Below are 19691 nucleotides of genomic sequence, written 5' to 3'. Positions count from 1 at the left end.
TGTTAGGGAAGATCTGTAGAAAGCCCAAGTCATTTCCCAAGCCTTTCTAAGTTGGTGGTACCCAATTTCTGAACCTTGTTTCTTAGACGATCTTGTCAAGGCTTGGTTTTATTTAGGTTTTGTTAGGACAGGACAGGCCTAAGGTACAGCTTACTCCAGGGTATAGTCCTTTAAGGGTGACCTTTCTGGTTTCTCAGGTAGATCCCAGGGAGATTAACAAAGTCTTTCTCCTCTGAAGATAGAATTCAAGCTGAGTTCTTCTAGAAATCCATGACCTCTAGTTCTTCTCTTCCAGTGTCAACTTTATAGCAACGGCAGTCTGCTAAACTTTGTGTAATCTCACCCTGTCATATATAGCCCAGACTTTGACCAAGGACTTGTGAGGAATTCACACATATTCAATATCTTCTCTTCCCTCTATCTACCCTCTGTTCCCCATTCTCATCCTACATCATTCCCTCCATTCCAGTGCCCTGCCCCGTGGATTTCAGCCACTCATGAGCCCACACCGTGATTTTTGCCTCTGCTTTACTTCGCCTCTAGCCCCCTGTTCCAGTTATCATAAAATTGTCTACAGACAGAGAGGTAGGATGATTATGATGCTCTTTAAAGGAATGTAGATTTTTGTCTACATGTGGTTCAGTGACTGAATATAGTTGCCTCATGTATTTCTGTCTTCTTTTATAGTTTTTGGTGACAAGGGCTAGTCTGGTACCAGTCACTGTGTCCTGGCTGAAAGTGAAAGTCACCTTTGTTCCACCTTCATACATTAATTTTTTTTTTTTTAAGAAACAGGGTCTCACTGTGTTGCCCAGGCTGGTCTCGAACTCCTGGCCTCAAGTGATCCTCCTGCCTTGGCCCCCAAAGTGTTTAGATTACAGGCATAAGCTACCACACCTGGCTCCACCTTAATATTTTTTATACCCTATTGCAGTTTTGTGTATAGTTAGAGTAGAGTAATTTTAGATTGTTTTTGAGGATACTGTTTAAGAGAGAGTGGCTACTTAAAACCTAGTATCAGATATTTTTATTAAAGAGTAAGATAGTTTATGATGGTAGTTACTTGAATGATACAAGTGAGGTTTCTCTAAAATATTTTCTTAAAGAAATAGCTTTTCATCAGGGTGCAGTGGCCCACGCCTGTAATCTGAGCACTTTGGAAGGCTGAGGCTGGTGGATCGCTTGAGTCCAGAAGTTGGAGACAAGCCTGGGCAACATGGTGAAACACCATCTCATTCATTCATTCATTCATTCATTCATTCATTTTGAGATGGAGTCTTACTCTGTCACCCAGGCTGAAGTGCAATGGCATGGTCTCGGCTCACTGCAACTTCTGCCTCTTGAGTTCAAGCGATTCTCCCACCTCAGCCTCCTGAGTAGCTGGGATTACAGGTGCGTGCCACCACACCTGGCTAATTTTTTTGTATTTTTAGTAGCGATGGGGTATCACTATGTTGGCCAGGCTGGTCTTGAACTCCTGACCTTGTGATCTACCTGCCTCAGCCTCCCAAAGTGCTGGGATTACAGGTGTGAGCCACCGCACCTGGCCCCCATCTCCATTATTTAAAAAAAAAAAAAAAAGAGAGGGAGAGAGGAAGAGAGAAGGGAAAGAAGAAAAGGAAGGGAAGGAATAGCTTTTCTTAGAATTGGACTTTTGAATTAAGATTTTGTGTGGATAAACTTGAGAGCAGATATTCACAATTCTAAATTTATATTAAAACTAGGGAGATTTAAAAAAATATATTGATGCCTCATTCCTATTCCGGGCTAGTTAGATAAGAATCTTATGGCCTGGATATAAAAAATTGTTTTTACAATCTTTTAAGAATACTGGTAAATCATCCCAGGTAGTTTGCATTATTCATTGCTTTAAAAGAACCTTTGCTGAAACTCACTTTTTTAGTTCTTCCGTAAATTCTTCTAAGAGTTTTTTTTTTTCTTTTCTTTTTTTTTTTTTTTTTTTTTGAGACAGAGTCTTGCTTTGTCGCCCAGGCTGGAGTGCAGTGGTGCGATCTTGGCTTACTGCAACCTCCACTTCCTGGGTTCAAGCTATTCTCCTGCCTCAGCCTCCCAAGTAGCTGGGATCACAGGCGCCCACCACCATGTTCGGCTAATTTTTGTATTTTTAGTAGAGACAGTTTCACCATGTTGGCCAGGCTGGTCTCAAACTCCTGACCTCAGGTGATCCACCCACCTCGGCCTCCCAAAGTGCTGGGGTTATAGGAGTGAGCCACCATGCCCAACCCTAAAAATTCTTTCAGATGCAATCCAAGTAGTTGAAGAATCTGAATACATTTTTGGTAGAAGTGATACGTAAATATCTACTGTCAGTCCTCTTAGGGAGCTAGATTCAGAGCTATGGCAACAAATGAAGATTTCCTATCCAAGCATAATTTTTTCATGGGGTACACTTATTGTCAGACAAAATGGTTGGTTTATTGAACTTCACTCAACAAATGAGTATTCATTGATCTCATTTGTTCGGTAGATATTCAAGTACTCATTGTATACCAGGTACCTTGCTAGGTGATAGCTATACAATAATGAAAAAATGTGCTCTGTCCTTGCTACCTTGGAGTTGTGTAGTCTGTATGAGACTGATATTGAGTATTTGGTTCCGTAATAGCTCATCTCTTGAGTATTCTTTAAAATTTGAATTAATTCATTTGGGTATTGCTGAAACATAGCCTCATTAATTTTCATATTATAGTTTCTGATCCTATTGGGATATCAAACTATCTGAAGAGCCCATAGGTTCAATGAGTCAGTTACCCAGCAGAATCATTGCTTATGGCTAGAAGGAGAATAATTCCATATGGCTAAGAGTTAACTTGAAAGAGAAGAATATCAGGAGAGAAGACTTGAGGAAGAAATACATTCAGAGTCGTTAGTTCCACAGATAAAAGTTACCCATTTGGCAAAGAGGGCAGATGGGTTGAGAAGTATCCCATGTGAAAATTTTATTAAATGGCAAAATTATTGCAAAGAATAAAACCAATTGGTCATTTTCGTTTGCAAAAATGCAGCTTTACCTCTGATTATTTACAGCTCATCTGTTATCTCTCTGTGCATGCCTAGTTCCTATCTTTGAAATAATTGTACGTTGTCATCACGTCTTCAAGAGTTCCCTTCTGTGCATGTATCCAATGTAGAATGTTTAGCCACTTAACGTCCTCTCTATCACATCACCCTATTCAAATTTTTGTTTTCTCCTTAATTAAAATGTAAGGAAAGGAAGAACAGGACCTTATTTTACCTTATTTACTGTGGTATCCCTACCCTTTGAATATTTCCTGGCAAATAGGCAAATTTAGTTCACATAAATAATGACTACATACTTTTTTATTTTTAAGGGGATGAGGTCTCACTCTGTCACCAAGGCTGGAGAGCAGTGGTGTGATCATAGCTCACTGCAGCCTCAAACTCTTGGACTAAGGTGATCCTCTCAAGTAGCTGGAAGCACAGGCATGTGCCACCACCCCCAGTCATTTTTTAAAATGTTTTGTCCAGACAGGGTCTCGCTTTATTACCCTGGCTGGTCTTGCACTTCAGGCCGCAAGCGATCCTCCCACTTCAGCCTCCCAAATTGTTGCGGATTACGGGGTGAGCCACCATGCCTGGCCTTTGTATTTTAAGAGTCTTAAAAGTCTTTTAAGAGTCACAAGATACGTAATTTATACACAGAAGTATACCTAAAGAAACTGTGTAAAGAATAACAAAGATGTCTTTAAAAATATGCGTTATGATTGTGTCTTTCAATCAGTAATCTCCTCACATATTCCATGTGTTGCATTCTTTGTTGGTCCTTCTTCTGGAATTCCAGTTAGATGTATGTTAGACTCCCCTCAATCCATTCTCCATTTCTCTTAATGTTTGTATTCCCCCCCTTTTTTTACATTGAAAATGCAAAACAGGGAGACACTTTTCTCTGAACAATCTCAGTTCACAAATACTCTCTTTATGTCTAAACTGCCATTAAAACCCATCCATTATAATTTAAATATTTTAAATCAGCCAGCTCCTCCCCCTTTTAAAAACTTTATTTTTAGATAGCAAAAAAAGTTCAAAGAGGTCTTTTGTATACTTCATCTAAAATTTTAAATAGTTGCCTGAACATTTTAGCTGTGTTTTATTCTTTAAATAGAGTACATGTATTTATTTTGCCTCTGTTAGTGAGTCAGTTCTTCCTGTTATTTCTGTTGATTCTTGCTTAGGGTGCTGTTTTTCCTTATATATGTAGTCTTTTAAAACTATGAACTTTCCTCTTTCCTTGAAAAATTATGCAATTTTTTTTTTTTGGTCTAAAATTAAGATACTTTCTTTCCACAATAAAGGATTGAATTTCCTGTTGCTATTGCCTAGAAGCACTACCAGTTTCCGACAGTTAAATTTCCGGAATGAAGTTTTGAACCACCAAGATGATGTGCACTTGGTCTGAAAATTCACATGTGAAGTGTTTTGTGGATACAACTTCTGAGGGACCCCCCTCTCCTCTTCCACAGAATCATTGTTATTGTCATTCAGTCTTTTTGAGGTGATAGAGGGGCAGGTTACTCTTAGTATACCCTTATGTTAAGGTCATAACACTTTTGGATCTCTGCTTTGTAGTGGTATAGGTTTTAGATCTCTGCTTTGTGGTGACGGACTGTGAATCCATCATCACAGTCAAAATAGTGAACATCTTTATCACTCCTAGTAGTTTCACCTTCATATTAACTTTTCTGGATAAATAATTCAAGGCTGAAAGTTTTCTTTAAGTAGTTTAAAGATGTTGCTCCACTCTCATTGTTTCCATCAAGAAATCTGTTTTATTTTTGTTCATTTGTATACAGTGTATCTTTTTTCTCTTCTGGTTGCTTTTAATATTTTCTCTTTATCACTGGTTTTAAACAGTTTGGAAATTATATACCTTAGTGTAGTCTTCTGAATGTTTCTTGTGCTTGGGGGATGTTGAGCTTCTTAGAGCTATAGATCATCAAATTTGAAAAACTTTTATCCATAACTACTATTTCTAATATTTTTTCTCTTCCTCTGTTTTTCTCCTTTGGGGATGCCAATTATACATGTATTAATGTACTTATGACTTTTCACTGCTCACTGTTTTTTTTTTTTGATGGGGGGCTTCATTTTGGGTAGGATTAACAGAGATTAGATTTTTTTTTTTTTTTTGATACAGAGTCTCTCTCTGTCGCCCAGGCTGGAGTGCCGTGGCGCAATCTTGGCTCACTGCAATCTCCACCTCCCAAGTTCAAGAAGTTCTCCTGCCTCAGCTTCCTGAGTAGCTGGGATTACAGGCGTGCACCACCACGCCCAGCTAATTTTTGTATTTTTAGTAGAGACGGGGTTTCACCATGTTGGTCAGGCTGGTCTCAAACTCATGACCTCGTGATCTGCCCACCTCGGCCTCCCAAAGTGCTGGGATTACAGGCGTGAGCCACCGTGCCCAGCCAGAAGATTAGATATTACAGGAGAAAAGATAAATGATTTTGAAGACAGCAATAGAAAGTAACATCCTGTTCTAATGAAGTCTTAGGTAATTGAAATATCAGGTGATGTCACTGTGATTTTTGAGATTTAATTAGAGTTAGCTTTTGCTCCCTGTTCTATTTATGTGAGGATTTTAATGTCTTTCCCATACTTTGTAGAAATTTCTACCCTTTCAGATTTTCCTCACAGTTGCTCACGTTTCCTACTCTCTGTCCCTTTCCTGAACTCTTATGGTTGTTATCATCTCCCCTTCATATAGAGCTTTAAATAAGGAACAATATACATTTGCAACAAGATAAATTCTAACAGTATAAATCCTTTAAAATTACTGCTAAGAATAACAGTGATAGCAAGCATTAAATCCTTAGTATGCCTTAAGTGCTTTGCTTTGTGTGTTTTGACCAGTTTAATTCTTAGGACAGTCCTGTGCATGTATATATGATGATTGTTCTATATTTTACTGGAGAAGAAGTGAGACACAGAGGGTTGTCAAAGTCATCTAGCTTTTAACTATGAAAATAGTAGTAGTATCTAAGTCATTAAGTTTTTCTAAAGGTTAAATGAGAGAATGCATATTAAGATACTTAGCCCAGTGCCTGAAAATGTAGTAAGTTATCAGAATAGGCTATTGCCATCTATAGATTGAGAAATGTTTAGATAAAGTATGATGTTTGGAGTTTTCTTCACAGTAGTCTAAGGGATGGAGTGAGTGGGTGTACAGATAAAATCAGCTATGAATGGATACTTCTTGAAAATGGGTGAACGATTCAGTGGAATTAGATTTCTAATACATGTTTGAAATTTAATGTAATTTTAAAAAATGGAATAACTGAAGAAAAATGAAACTGGGTTTTATTAAAAAGGTTCTCTTATTCAGTTTGGATATAAAGCACTATGATGCATTTTTCCCTAGATGTGCCAAAATCAAAACTTAATATATACAGTGACAATTACTAAGAATAATACTGTATCACTTGGCAAGTAGAGTAGTAGAGCACAGGACTTAGTAAGACCATAATGTACATTCAGAAGTTTGAAGTTATTAGCTAAGTGATTCTCGGCCTTTTAAAAAACACCCATCCATGTATATTTGTATGCATGTTGCCCAGACTGGCCTTGACCTGGGCTCAAGTGGTCCTGTTACATCAGCCTCTTCAGCCTCCCGAATACCTGGGACTTACAGGTGTGGGCCACTGTGCCCAGCAAAAAACACCCTTTTATTATTTATCTCCTACCCTTTACTCATGAGCACCATATTTTCATAAACTTCTTACAAAACTGTATTAAATATAATTTATATCTCAATAATTCAAAAAAGCTAAGCATGCTGATTAATTCTGATCAAAACCAGATAATTTTACCAGGTTTATATAATTCTAGCCAGAAGCACAAAAAGTTTTACTTAGTCTGTCCTAACTAAATCCTGGGCATACATAATTTTTACTTTATTTTACTTATTTTGAAATGTGGAGAATAGTTCATTGTGACTAAGAAAGCCCACAAGAATTACTACTTTAGACTGGGTGCGGTGGCTCACGCCTGTAATCCCAGCACTTTGGGAGGCCGAGGTGGGTGGATCATGAGGTCAAGAGACTGAGACCATCCTGGCCAATATGGTGACGCCCCATCTCTACTAAAAATACAAAAATTAGCTGGGTGTCGTGACTCATGCCTGTAGTCCTATCTACTCGGGAGGCTGAGGCAGGAGAATCGCTTGCACCCAGGAGGTACAAGTTGCAGTGAGCCGAAATCGTGCCACTGTACTCCAGCCTGGCAACAGAGCGAGACTCCGTCTCTAAATAAATAAATAAATACTACTTTAAAATGCAAGATTAAAATCTAAGAAATTACTTTGAAGTATTTATGTATTAATCAAAACTACATTTAGTTCATTTGTTGGTTATTCTTTCCCCACATTTCAGCTGTAATTTTGATTAAAGAAAATTCAGTTTACCTAGGTATATCATATTTAGGAAAATAGTGTGTGTTTGCTTGTTTCTTGTTCACATGAATGTAACAAGATATATTTAGAAACAGGACTTTGAAAAATATTTATTTTGGGATAAGGGGAATTTGTACCTGGTTAAATTTTATGAGTTAGAATTTTGTGAATTTTGATACTAGTTAACCTTTCTATCAAATGCGTATTTGTTGACATCATCAAATTCTCCTTCAAAAAGATTGTTTTTCATCACAATGTAAATAAAGCTAAGTCAAAAGGGTTAGCATGGAATCCTCATATTTCTGCTTTATTTGTTCAGATTTAACATAGTAATAGTTTTTATTGGATGTAGAGAAATCATAGTATGTGGGATAAATCAAATGTTGCTCTTTCACGAAGGAACAAACTTCGGGTCCCCTATCTAACAGTAAAGCCTCTTTAAAAGCCTCTTGCCAGGAGTGGTGGCTCACACCTGTAATCCCAGCACTTTGGGAGGTCGAGGTGGGCGGATCATCTGAGGTCAGGAGTTCGAGATCAGCCCGGCCAACATGGCAAAACCCCATCTCTACTAAACATACAAAAATTAGCCAGGCATGGTGGTGTATGTCTGTAGTCCCAGCTACTCGGGAGGCTGAGGAGGAGAACTGCTTGAGCCTGGGAGGTGGAGGTTGCAGTGAGCCGAGATTGCGCCACTGTACTCCAGCCTGGACGACAGAGCGAGACTCCGTCTCAAAAAAAAAAAAAAAACTCTCTGAAAATACTCACGTGCTTTTTTGTGCTATTAGTATCTTTTGTTTTTTTTTTTTTTTTTTTTTGAGACGGAGTCTCACTCTGTCACCAGGCTGGAGTGCAGTAGTGTGATCTTGGCTCACTGCAATCTTCGCCTCCCCGGTTCAAGCGATTCCCCTGCCTCCGCATCTCGACTAGCTGGGACTACAGGCGCACACCACCATGCCGGGCTAATTTTTTTGTATTTTAGTAGAGACAGGGTTTCACCATGTTGTCCAGGATGGTCTCGATCTCCTGACCTCGTTATCCACCTGCCTCGGCCTTCCAAAGTGCTGGGATTACAGGTGTGAGCCACCATGCCTGGCCTGTGCTATTAATATCTTATACAAGTTATAATGTTGCTCAACATTGTAGACAGTTGAGCTTTAAAAATATTCTCCTTAAAAATGGTTAAATTGGGCTGGATGTGGTGGCTCGTGTCTGTAATCCTAACATTTTGGCTGAGGCAGGAGAATCACTGGAGACCAGGAGTTCAAGACCAGCTTGGGCAACATGGCAAGACTTCATCTCTACAAAAAAGTAAAAAAAAAAAAAAAAAAAAAAAAAGCGGGTGTCTATAGTCCCAGCTACTCGGGAGAATGATGCAGGAGGATTGCTTGGGCTTATGAGTTTGAGGCTGCAGTGAGCCGTGATGGTTCCAGTGCATTCCAGCCTGGGTGATAGAGTGAGACCCTGACTCAAAAAAAAGTTCAGACGGATAAATTTTACTACGTATATTTTACCACAATAAAATCAGTGCACCAGCAGTTTTCTATAACAAATTCCCATATTGATCTACGTTTTCTCTCCTACTGTCCTCCATTCTTCTTGTACCTCTTGTATCCCACTACTAAGTAAACTTCCCTTTATCTTAACAAACTTTCCTTTATGTTAACAATTTCATAGTCTTTCCTCTTGTCTGCCTTAGCTGAGACTTTCATTGAAGAAACAATGGACATTTAGATGCCCATAGTATTATTACTTTTGTGATTTTAGTGCCCATATAGACAATTACACAGTAATTGTGAACTCATTTGCAATGATTTGTTTCTTGACTGTGCCTTAGCTAGGCATTTAGTTTTCAGGTTGTACCATGGACCTTGCCATAACTGACACATAACCTCTCAAATCTGCTGATCTCACTGATAAAGTCAGTTCCAGCTTGTTTGTTTGGCTGTACCAACCAGTACTGTACCCTGATCTCTCATATGAGTTACTGTCTTAGAGTTTTAGCTGGTCTTTCCCTTCTATTCCCTTCTTTGGGTCTTTTATATTTCTGTATGTTGATTTTCCTAGAATGTAAATGTGATTATTACATTCTGGTTAGAATTCTTCAGAGGTTTTCCATTACTTAGAGAATTAAATGCACAAATAGTGTGCTATACTTGGCCCTTCACGGTTTGCCTCTGGATTTTATCAGTTATTGTCTCATATTCTGACTTTTGTATATTTTTCTTTGGCCATATTGAAGTATTTATGTGTGGATTTTATCAGTTGTTGTCTCATATTCTGACTTTTGTATATTTTTATTTGGCCATATTGAAGTATTTACATGTCTCAAACATGCCTCTGTACCTAGCATAAGATGCTGTTCTTCTCTGCTATGCTTTTCTTGGTATTGAGGCCGATTTAGGCAGTGGTTTCTTGTAAATTATATATACCTGAATTTTATCTCTTGTCACAGTATGGTATCATTTTGTATTTGTGACTATTTGTTAGTAGTACAAACAATAATGGATTCTTTAGTCCATGTAAAAAGGACATAGAAAAAAACTAAATAATATTTGTTGACTTAATAACTTAAAAACCTAATAAATAATTTACAAAAAGGAAATAAAAGTAGCAAAGAAAACTATTATTCTAGCTTCCTAGTAGCCAAAGAATTGTTATTAGAGTCTATATTTGCACTATTATGATTAGAAAATTTTAACATATAGCATTCATGCTGACAAAGTAAAACTGGTGTTGATGTGATGTTTTATATTGATTTAACCCTTGTGGAAAGTTTGACAGTACATGGCATCCAGAACTGAAAAATTATTTTAAGTGTAATTATAAAGACAAGATAAAGAATAAAAGTCAGATGTAAATTTGCATGTTCATTATTATTATAATTGCATTTAAAAATGCATAGTTAGGCCACATGCAGTGGCCCACTCCTGTAATCCTAGCACTTTGAGAGGCCAAGGCAGGAGGATCGCTTGAGACCAAGAGTTTGAGACCAGCCTGGGTAACATAGACCTTGTCTTTATTAAAAAATAAGTAAATAAGTACATGTATAATTAAAAGATTAAGGAACTATATATTACAGTGGTAGCAGTAATTTTGTGATGTTGGAACTATGGGTGATTTCCCTTCCTTTTATAGTATTTTCTATAATGTGGTTACGCTTTATGATTTAAAATGTATACAACTTATGCCAATATTTGAATTTTTAAAAAGATGTAATCCTGAATCAACACTCTAATATAAGAGCACTCAACCATTATCTGAGTAATTTTTTTCTTTTATAATGGCCTTTCAGGGTCAGAGTTGGAGGGAGATGGGTGATTGCCAGTTAAAAGTTGCTGTTGAGATAAGGTATGAGTGGCCAGCATAGAGTTGATCACTTAATTAAGGTTTCAAGATTGACTTATTTAGCTGTTCTTTATTTCCAAAATCTTAATCATAAATGTTTTGTTTTAAATGTAGTTTTGTTTTGGTTTTAAGGTATCAGTTTTTGGAAGAAGCTTTTCAAAATCAGAAGGGTGCAATTGAGAATCTACTGGCGAAACTTCTTGAGAAGAAGAATTATGTTCATTTTGCAGCTACTCAGGTGCAGAATAGGTAAGTTTGTTGCCTTAAAACCATAATTTTAAGAATTACTAAAGAGAAGTGGGTCCAGTTTAAATCTGTTTTTCTGCTATATTAAGCATATAAAGAAAACATTTTTTTGAGGGGGAAATGGCATGAATTTGGAATTATAATATTTGTCAATTAAACAAAATTTAATTGACCAAACTTTTGTATACCCTTTTAGGACACATCTTTGTCTATTTTAATAAGACTGTGGTCTGTGTTAAACCTTAAATGTGGAAACAAAGAAATTAATATGGAGAGAGTTGACTTATAAAATTTAAAGTGGGGATTGTGTGGAAGATACAGTATAGAGAAGAGAGTATCACGGGTGGACCAATTATTTCCCCATTTGTAAAACAAGCATTGAAAACAGTGCTTATCTTATGAGTAGCATTATAAGATGAATACATGATATAGTTTCTGGCACATAGTAAGCAGTTAGATTTTAGCTGTTGCTATTGTATTTATAATTATCATCACCATTTATTATTTAAAAAGTATTCTACTTTGGTATATTTCTAAGTAAATTTATTGATAAGTGAGAGTAGGTTCCATAAGAGAGCAGATTAACAAAGTTATGACTCTTACACCAGAAAGACAAACACTTTGAGCTGGCATAATTAAAACTAAAATTCTTCAGGGTATGAATAAGGTTAATATGTGTTTATAGACTCAAAAATATTAGGACTTCTAATGAATATTAAAGTTCATTAATTTATGATTTAAATGACACATAGTAGATGCTCAGAAGTATTAAATAATTGAATGAATGAATGAATGAAAATAGTACTTTACACATGGTAGAAATTTTTTTTTTTTGAGACGGAGTCTCGGTCTGTCGCCCAGGCTGGAGTGCAGTGGCACAATCTCGGCTCACTGCAAGCTCAGCCTTCTGGGTTCACGCCATTCTCCTGCCTCAGCCTCCCGAGTAGCTGGGACTACAGGCGCCCACCACCATGCTCGGCTAATTTTTTGTATTTTTAGTAGAGACGGGGTTTCACCGTGTTAGCCAGGATGGTCTTGATCTCCTGACCTCGTGATCCGCCTGCCTCGGCCTCCCAAAGTGCTGGGATTATAGGCCTGAGCCACTGTGCCCGGCCAGAACTTTTTATCTTAAGTAACACCAAAAGAAAATAAAAGGCTCCTTAGAGCTTGTAGATTGTACACACCCACACACTCCATTGGTGGGTTTTTGTTTTTGGAAATGTTCAGTTGTTTTAGGTTAAACTGGTGATACGGTTGATTTGGAGAAGACTGTTTCTCAGAAATGATAGATGGGTGTCTCTTTCAAAGGAAATATAGTGAGTTGATTCATATGGCAGTCCCATATTTTTATACAGATGTTTTGTGTGTACATTGTATAAGTATTTTTTAAATATATTTTGTACACGTGTTCCAGAATCTGTATACAAAAGTAGAGCAAGAGGTTTACCTGTTACAAGATTGCACGGGGTTGAAGAGATTGATTTCATCTGTAGAAAGTTTTTAAAAAAACAGTATTAAAATCTCTGATAACTTCCCCTTTTAGACACATTTTTCACTGACCTATCTCCATTATTTTTTAATGTACATTTTTTTCTTTCTTCAAAACTGAACATACAGTAGACTTAATTAAATCCAATAGGAGTCTGACTGAGACTAGCTACTCTCTGTTTTCAGCATGCTTAGTGATTTCTATCTTTGGCCCAATCATTTTATATTTGAAACCTATATTTCTTATCACTAGTTATTAGTACCTTTATATATTAAAAATATCTTCCACTCACCTTAGTAAGATAAGGACAAAACTCAAAATTTTCAAGTAAGTGCCAAACGATGTACAGAGAAGGAAAAAAACTACATTATTTCTTGGAGTGTATTAAAGTTAACTAAATTCGAACTTGGCAAATGAAAGGCAGTTTAGGAGCTGAAAGCATGGGTTATAGTTTTTACAGAAGTAGAATGTATAACAATTGAAGCTATGTCTTATGGTTGGTCGTTGACATTTTATATATTCATAGTGGTGGGATTCTCCACTTCCTGTTTTGTAAATACCAAAGTATCAGCCACTTCATATTTGCACCTAAAACTTCCGTAACTGCTTTGAGTGCTTACACCTACTTATAAAACATCTAAAGCTATTCTTAAAAATGGATTGAAAATGTTTTATGCCCTTTACCGTATACAAAGGGAAACCATTTTAAGAGTAATTTTGAAGGGAGTGTATCAGAACCCATGTTTGAAGTGGCTAAGTTATAAATGAAAATAAATGCTTCTATGTTTAACTATTATCCTTTCAAAAGATAATTATTGCTTGTGACATTGTCCTTTTGCACGTTGTTCTTGGAAAACGTCAAGGTTAAGCAGAACCAATGTGCCACATTTGACACTATCCAGAAGTCACTGGTGTTTGTGCATCACATTCATGTCATAGTTACTTAAGGAGATTGCCATCCAGCTTAATAAACTGTCCTTTATGAGCATAATTTAAAATTACTAAATATTAGTTTCATTATTTGTCTATGTACATAACTTGTTTGGACCAAATTGGTCAGGTCTGCTGAAACATGAGTTGTACATTTTGACAAAGTTTTCATTTTAATTACTCGGTTAAGTGCCCAGTTGGATGAATTTCTGTAACAGTTGATGATTCAGAGACCTAGGATAAGTTGATAACCTAATGATGCATTTCTCTTATTCAGGATAAAAGAAGTAAATGAGACTAACAAACGAGTAGAACAGGAAATTAAAGTGGCCATTTTCACCCTTATCAATGAAATTAATAAGAAAGGAAAATCTCTCTTACAGCAGCTAGAGGTATGGTTCAAAGCCAAAATAAAACAAAAACTGCTTCTCTTGCTCTTTAGCTGTTTTTAATGTTTATTGAAAACTATTTTAGATGGGTTGGGGGGTATGGAAATAAAGTAAAACTTAAAATAAGGTTTTTAAAATTTACTTTTGGAAAAGAGACCTTTTCTAGTTAGTTACTTTGCGGCCCAATTTAATAACACTGACTTTAGCTGTATACCTTAGGAAATAGTGATGTCCTCTTAGAAATCAAATAATTGTTACTAAGACTGGGTATGGTGACTCACACCTGTAATCCCAACACTTTGGGAGCCCAAGGCAGACAGATCGCTTGAGCCCCGGGGTCCAGCCCAGCCCAGGCAACATGGCGAAACCTGCCTCTACAAAAAATACAAAAATTAGCCAGGGTGGTGGCATGCACCAGTAGTCACAGCTACTCAGGAAACAGGTGGGAGGATCGACTGAGCCCGGGAGGTCAAGGCTGCAATGAGCTGTGATTGTGTCCTGCACTCCAGCCTGGGCAACAGAGTGAGACCCTGTCTCCAAAATGAAAAAAAGAAAAAGAAAAAAGAAATGTTACTAAAATGTGATGTACATAAAGGCAAAGTAGTCCCACCACATTTCTTCCCCACCCCCTTAAGATGGGGCCTCAATTTAATTTTACCATATAGATTCATGTTGGGCTTCTGCTTGAGTCATTTGTGTGTTTTACCTTATTTTAAAAATATTTCCATAGTTTTGCAGAAAATGCTGCTCATTTTGAAATTTATAAACCTTAAACTTAGTGAAAATTTTGTGATATTAGGTATTTATATTGCATATTTTGAAGTTTATTTGTAGGTGTAAGTTTCTAGATGAAAATCTAGTCAGTTCATGAAATCTAAATTTTTAATCAAAGTCTCCACTGCCGATTTGATTTATTTTTAGCAAATTTCAAATAGGAGTTTTCTGGGAAATTGAAGTTTCAGAAAGAGAAATGTTTCCTGATTGAAAATTTCATGCTCTGGAAAGTTGAAATTTTGGAAAGAGAAATATTTTCTGATTGAAGATTTCATGCTCTTAACTAGGTTCAGATGATATGGGGATTATTTTTTCTGCACCATTGAATAGTAATAATGAAATGATTTATTTGATTACTTCCATTAACCTCAAATTGTGAATAGTTTTTTTTTTTTTCTGTCCCATCTCTTCATAGAATCCTTTAAAAATATTAGGTGCATAGTTACATAAAAATGAAATGATGTCAGTAGAATGTTATCTCTGAATGGAATACATCTTTCCAGTGAAACACAATTTGTGAGATTAAAAGTACTCTTGGCCGGGTGCGGTGGCTCACGCCTGTAATCCCAGCACTTTGGGAGGCTGAGGTGGGTGGATCACAAGGTCAGGAGTTCGAGACCAGCTTGGCCAACATGGTGAAACCCCATCTCTACAAAAAAAAAAAAAACAAAAAAAACAAAAATTAGCCAGGCGTGGTGGTGTATGCCTGTAATCCCAGCTACTCAAGAGGCTGAGGCAGGAGAATTGCTTGAACCCAGGAGGTGGAGGTTGCAGTGAGGCAAGATTGCGCCTCTGCACTCCAGCCTGGGCGACAGAGCGAGACTCCGTCTCAAAAAAAAAAAAGTACTCTTGTGCAGATTGTTAAAGTTGTGGGTCCCTTTTCCTACTGTACACCAGTCTGTTGCATTTAACCCTAATAGGTTTTTCCCCCCAAAAGGACCCATGTGAATAGAGAGCACTTAGTAACTATTTTTGATACACTTAAACTTACTGTAATACATTTCAGCTGTACGTCTAAAATAGTATTTGTAAAACCATTTCAAGAGTTTCTGAATTAAAAGATGCTTCTTAAGATCCCTTGAGCCTGGGAAGTGGAGTTTGCAGTGAACCAAGATTGCACCACTGCACTCCAACCTGGGGGACAGAGTGAGACTCTGTTAAAAAAAAAAAAAAAAAAGCCTCTTAAGGCTAAAGTGTGTACAAATACCTAATGGTAAATACGCCACATACTACTAACATGATGATAAATTTAAAATAGATGTTTTCTAGTGTAATATGTTCTTATACTTTGTAGAAGAAACGTTTTTCTAAGCTTTATAAAAGAAATGTAGTAAACCAGACTTCTCTCAGTTGAATACTCTTATCCATTGATTTACATTATAAAATGAACAGCTTCTTTCCTTAGGAAAAATATTGTCCAGAAAAACCAACTTGAGTCATTTTTGGGAGAAAGTTCTTAAGAAAGTAGTAGATGAGTTGTTTAGCATGCTGAATGTCAAAAGTATGTAGGACATTACCCATCCCTTCTGGGGTGATTTTACTTCCCATAAAGCAGTTTATTTTTCCTTTGCAGTGTTTCTCTGAAATTGGTTTTTGCAGTTTGGTCAGTCCTTACTTCTTTGTTCTCTGTGAACTTCTCTCATATCAAAAGTTTCCCTAATTCTACTCTTAGAACTCTGGAAGTTATCTTTTTCATTTTGTCTTATATATTTAAGAGAGATTTTAACTTCATTCTCATGCCATACCAGGAGGTGGCACTGGTGACACAAAATTTTTTTGGCCTTTAAAGTATATTAAGATTACATAAATTTATTTCTAAAGTTAGCTCCTTATGCTATAAATACCATATATTAGATTAATCTAATAGGAAGACACTATTTTTAACAGACATGTTGATAGAAAAGTGACATTAACTAACATTCATTTCTATATGTGGAATATCCTTTTTAGCTTAGAGAACTGACTTTTAGTCCCACTTTTGTTAGTGGCTTTTCCTCTGATGATAGGCTTGCTAAATAATCATGGAGCTTATTCACTTAGCCCATTTTTAAAGGAAGTATAGGTATTGTGCCCATTTGCATTAGAAATGTGGGGTTGATTTTTTTTCATATGGAATTCTACAGCGAAGCTCTTGTTCTGTTTCAGAATGTTACAAAGGAAAGACAGATGAAGTTACTACAGCAGCAGAATGACATCACAGGCCTTTCCCGGCAGGTGAAGCATGTTATGAACTTCACAAATTGGGCAATTGCAAGTGGCAGCAGCACAGCACTACTATACAGCAAGCGACTGGTGAGACACATACTGTTTTTATTTTTCTTTAATGGACTTTATTAAGATATATATTCAGTGAATTGCACCTGTTTAAAGTATACATTTTAATTTTGGCAAATGTAACCACCACCACATCAAGATACAGAAAACTTCCACCACCCCCCAAAGTTTCCTCATTCCACTAGGCAGCCACTAATCTGATTTCTGTCATTTTTTAGAATTTCATATAAGTGGAATTATATAGTATGTACTCTTTTGAAGATACCTAGTATCTTAATGCACTTTATTACCCAAAATGGCAGAAATTCAAGTATGTATGTTTGATTTGATTGCTAATTTAAATGTTGATGCTGCCTAATCTGAGGCTGACACTGTGGGAATATATGTGCTTTTTTTTCTTAATGTCTTTATCTTATGTTTTCCCAATTGATATTTAATTTTGAGACTAATGTGGATTTTTTTCCCTTTAAGATTACTTTCCAGTTGCGTCATATTTTGAAAGCAAGGTGTGATCCTGTCCCTGCTGCTAATGGAGCAATACGTTTCCATTGCGATCCCACCTTCTGGGCAAAGAATGTAGTCAATTTAGGTGAGAAATAATGAGTTTTATGAATATAACTTGGAACACTGAATTAGAAGGAGAAAATACTTAAAGCAAATTTAGATAAAATTTTTAACTTTATAAAACTAATGTTTTACATTTTATGTAAAAATATGTTGTTATTCATTGGAAACTCACTTTAGCTGTGGTTTTGTGTGGCTGTTATTACATCTTAAGAAAGTTGAGAGTCTACTCTGTATATTGTTTTTTAATGTGTGCTGTTTCTAGTCCCCCGACCCTCCATCTTTTAAATTTATATTGACTGTTTCATATAGAAATCTTAGCAAATGATTCATTGTCTGGAATAATTTCACAGATTTTTAGTTGTTTAATTAAGCCAAATTGTGCATTAGCGACAGACTTTTAGGATGCTAATGTGTCCAGTAGTTAGGTCCTGAGGAATGTTTGAAAGATAAGAGTAGCTCTTTTCACATGGAAGAGAAATGGATTTTGCTTTTGTTACAGCATAGTATGGACCTAAAGACCATAGATGAAAGTTACAGAGAGCTCAGTTAAAACACATGCACACAAACTTCCTAGCAATTAGAGAGCTATTTACAGATTGAGTAAACTCACTTTCAGAACAGTTAAGTCCTAAACAGTGGGAATTGTAAAAGCAGAGGCTGGTTGCCCTTGTGTTTAAAAAAAAAAAAAGTAATCTTTGCATAAAAGAAAAAAAATTATATTCAAATTTAGCTATAGCCTTAGTTCTGACATCAGCCAGCTGTTTTTGTGTGACGTAGTAGCTAAGAATGGTTTTTACATTTTCAACTGGTTGTAAAAGCAAACAAAAACCAAGGACTGTGAGACAGATCTTATGTGGCCTGCCAAGCATGAAATATTTACTCTATAGCCCATTACAGGGAAAGCCTGTCAACCTGTGCCTTAAATCACATCTTCCTAAAATTTGGCTTCTATCCCTAGAAAGCAATGGCTCCATAAAAAGCAAGGAAAACCATCACGTCTAAGGATATAAGTTGTTTAAAGCATTCAGTATTTCCACAGAAGACGATTTTGTGACATTGTAATGCTCTGCCTTGCATATTTTGGCAATTCAAAGGCAGATGGAATCAGTATTGGCAATCTTGAGTATCCCTGAGTAAGTCTTGTCATGGGAGAATTGATTTAGATTGATTAGATAGGCCTCTTCTAATAGATAATCTCTTTTACTGTCTTAATTTTCTGTATGTCTAAGTAAAAAAGAATAAGGACAGAGAATATATTTTTCTGAATAACCAAAAGTTATTTATTCAGCTTTGGAATGTATTAAGTTTCTGATCATCATCATCATCTTTAAACTGACTCCATTCCCTGCTGTACTGTTGGAGCTTTGAGGTGCTGATAGTTGTCAGAGGAAAGAGGAAAACATGGTGATTACTCAACAAAGTAGATGATTTAGTTGATTATATGCAAATTCTCATTTTTTAAATTTTTCAGGTAATCTAGTAATAGAGAGTAAACCAGCTCCTGGTTATACTCCTAATGTTGTAGTTGGGCAAGTTCCTCCAGGGACAAACCACATTAGTAAAACCCCTGGACAGATTAACTTAGCACAGCTTCGACTCCAGCACATGCAACAACAAGTATATGCACAGAAACATCAGCAGTTGCAACAGATGAGGATGCAGCAACCACCAGCACCTGTACCAACTACAACAACAACAACACAACAGCATCCTAGACAAGCAGCCCCTCAGATGTTACAACAACAGGTAAGTATCGTGTTACTACATTATTGATAGAAATTATGAAGCCCTCAACACTACACTTTTTCCTATATAATTAAGTTACACATTTCAAAGTTACTAGCAAGACTTTGAGCAGAGTTCAAAAGTCAGAGTTTAAATATTTGCTATGGTTATGATGGTGATGTAAGGGAGCTGTGAAGAAAGGCAGTAAGTAAATTGTCTTGGGAAACAAAATTAATTCACTAATACTCTGAAAGGATGTAAGTTCTCATCCTTTCACATCAAATCTTTTTTGTTTTCCACGTATAATTTTGTGGACCAAAGGACCAGACTGTTTCTGCCTAGGATCTGATATGTTCCTTAGGCATTTGTTCAGATCTTTCCTATACCTGTGTGTCTTTTGCTCTCTCCACTGCCATCCCAATCAAAACTATTACTCCAGGATGGGATACGTTAATGTTGATACGCTTTAAACACACATATAGAGAAAAAGGGGGAACGGGAAAGAGAGAGAGAGAGAGACAAG

The 19691-nt window shown here is 36.6% G+C and overlaps 1 protein-coding gene across 2 annotated transcripts in view; it reads left to right on the top strand.

Annotated features, from left to right (window-relative positions):
- TRIM33 (tripartite motif containing 33) overlaps positions 1-19691 on the top strand; it is a 120764-nt gene that overhangs the window by 69017 nt on the left and 32056 nt on the right. For both annotated transcript variants that reach the window (XM_513668.8, XM_003308304.6), the window contains exons 5-9: positions 10907-11023; positions 13717-13831; positions 16748-16894; positions 17348-17465; positions 18915-19189. In XM_513668.8, coding sequence (XP_513668.3) covers positions 10907-11023; positions 13717-13831; positions 16748-16894; positions 17348-17465; positions 18915-19189 — 772 coding nt within the window. The remainder of the gene's footprint in view (positions 1-10906; positions 11024-13716; positions 13832-16747; positions 16895-17347; positions 17466-18914; positions 19190-19691) is intronic.

Source organism: Pan troglodytes, chromosome 1 (genome assembly GCF_028858775.2).
Source record: "Pan troglodytes isolate AG18354 chromosome 1, NHGRI_mPanTro3-v2.0_pri, whole genome shotgun sequence".
NCBI lineage: Eukaryota > Metazoa > Chordata > Mammalia > Primates > Hominidae > Pan > Pan troglodytes.
This window is presented reverse-complemented; position numbering and strand designations above follow the sequence as displayed.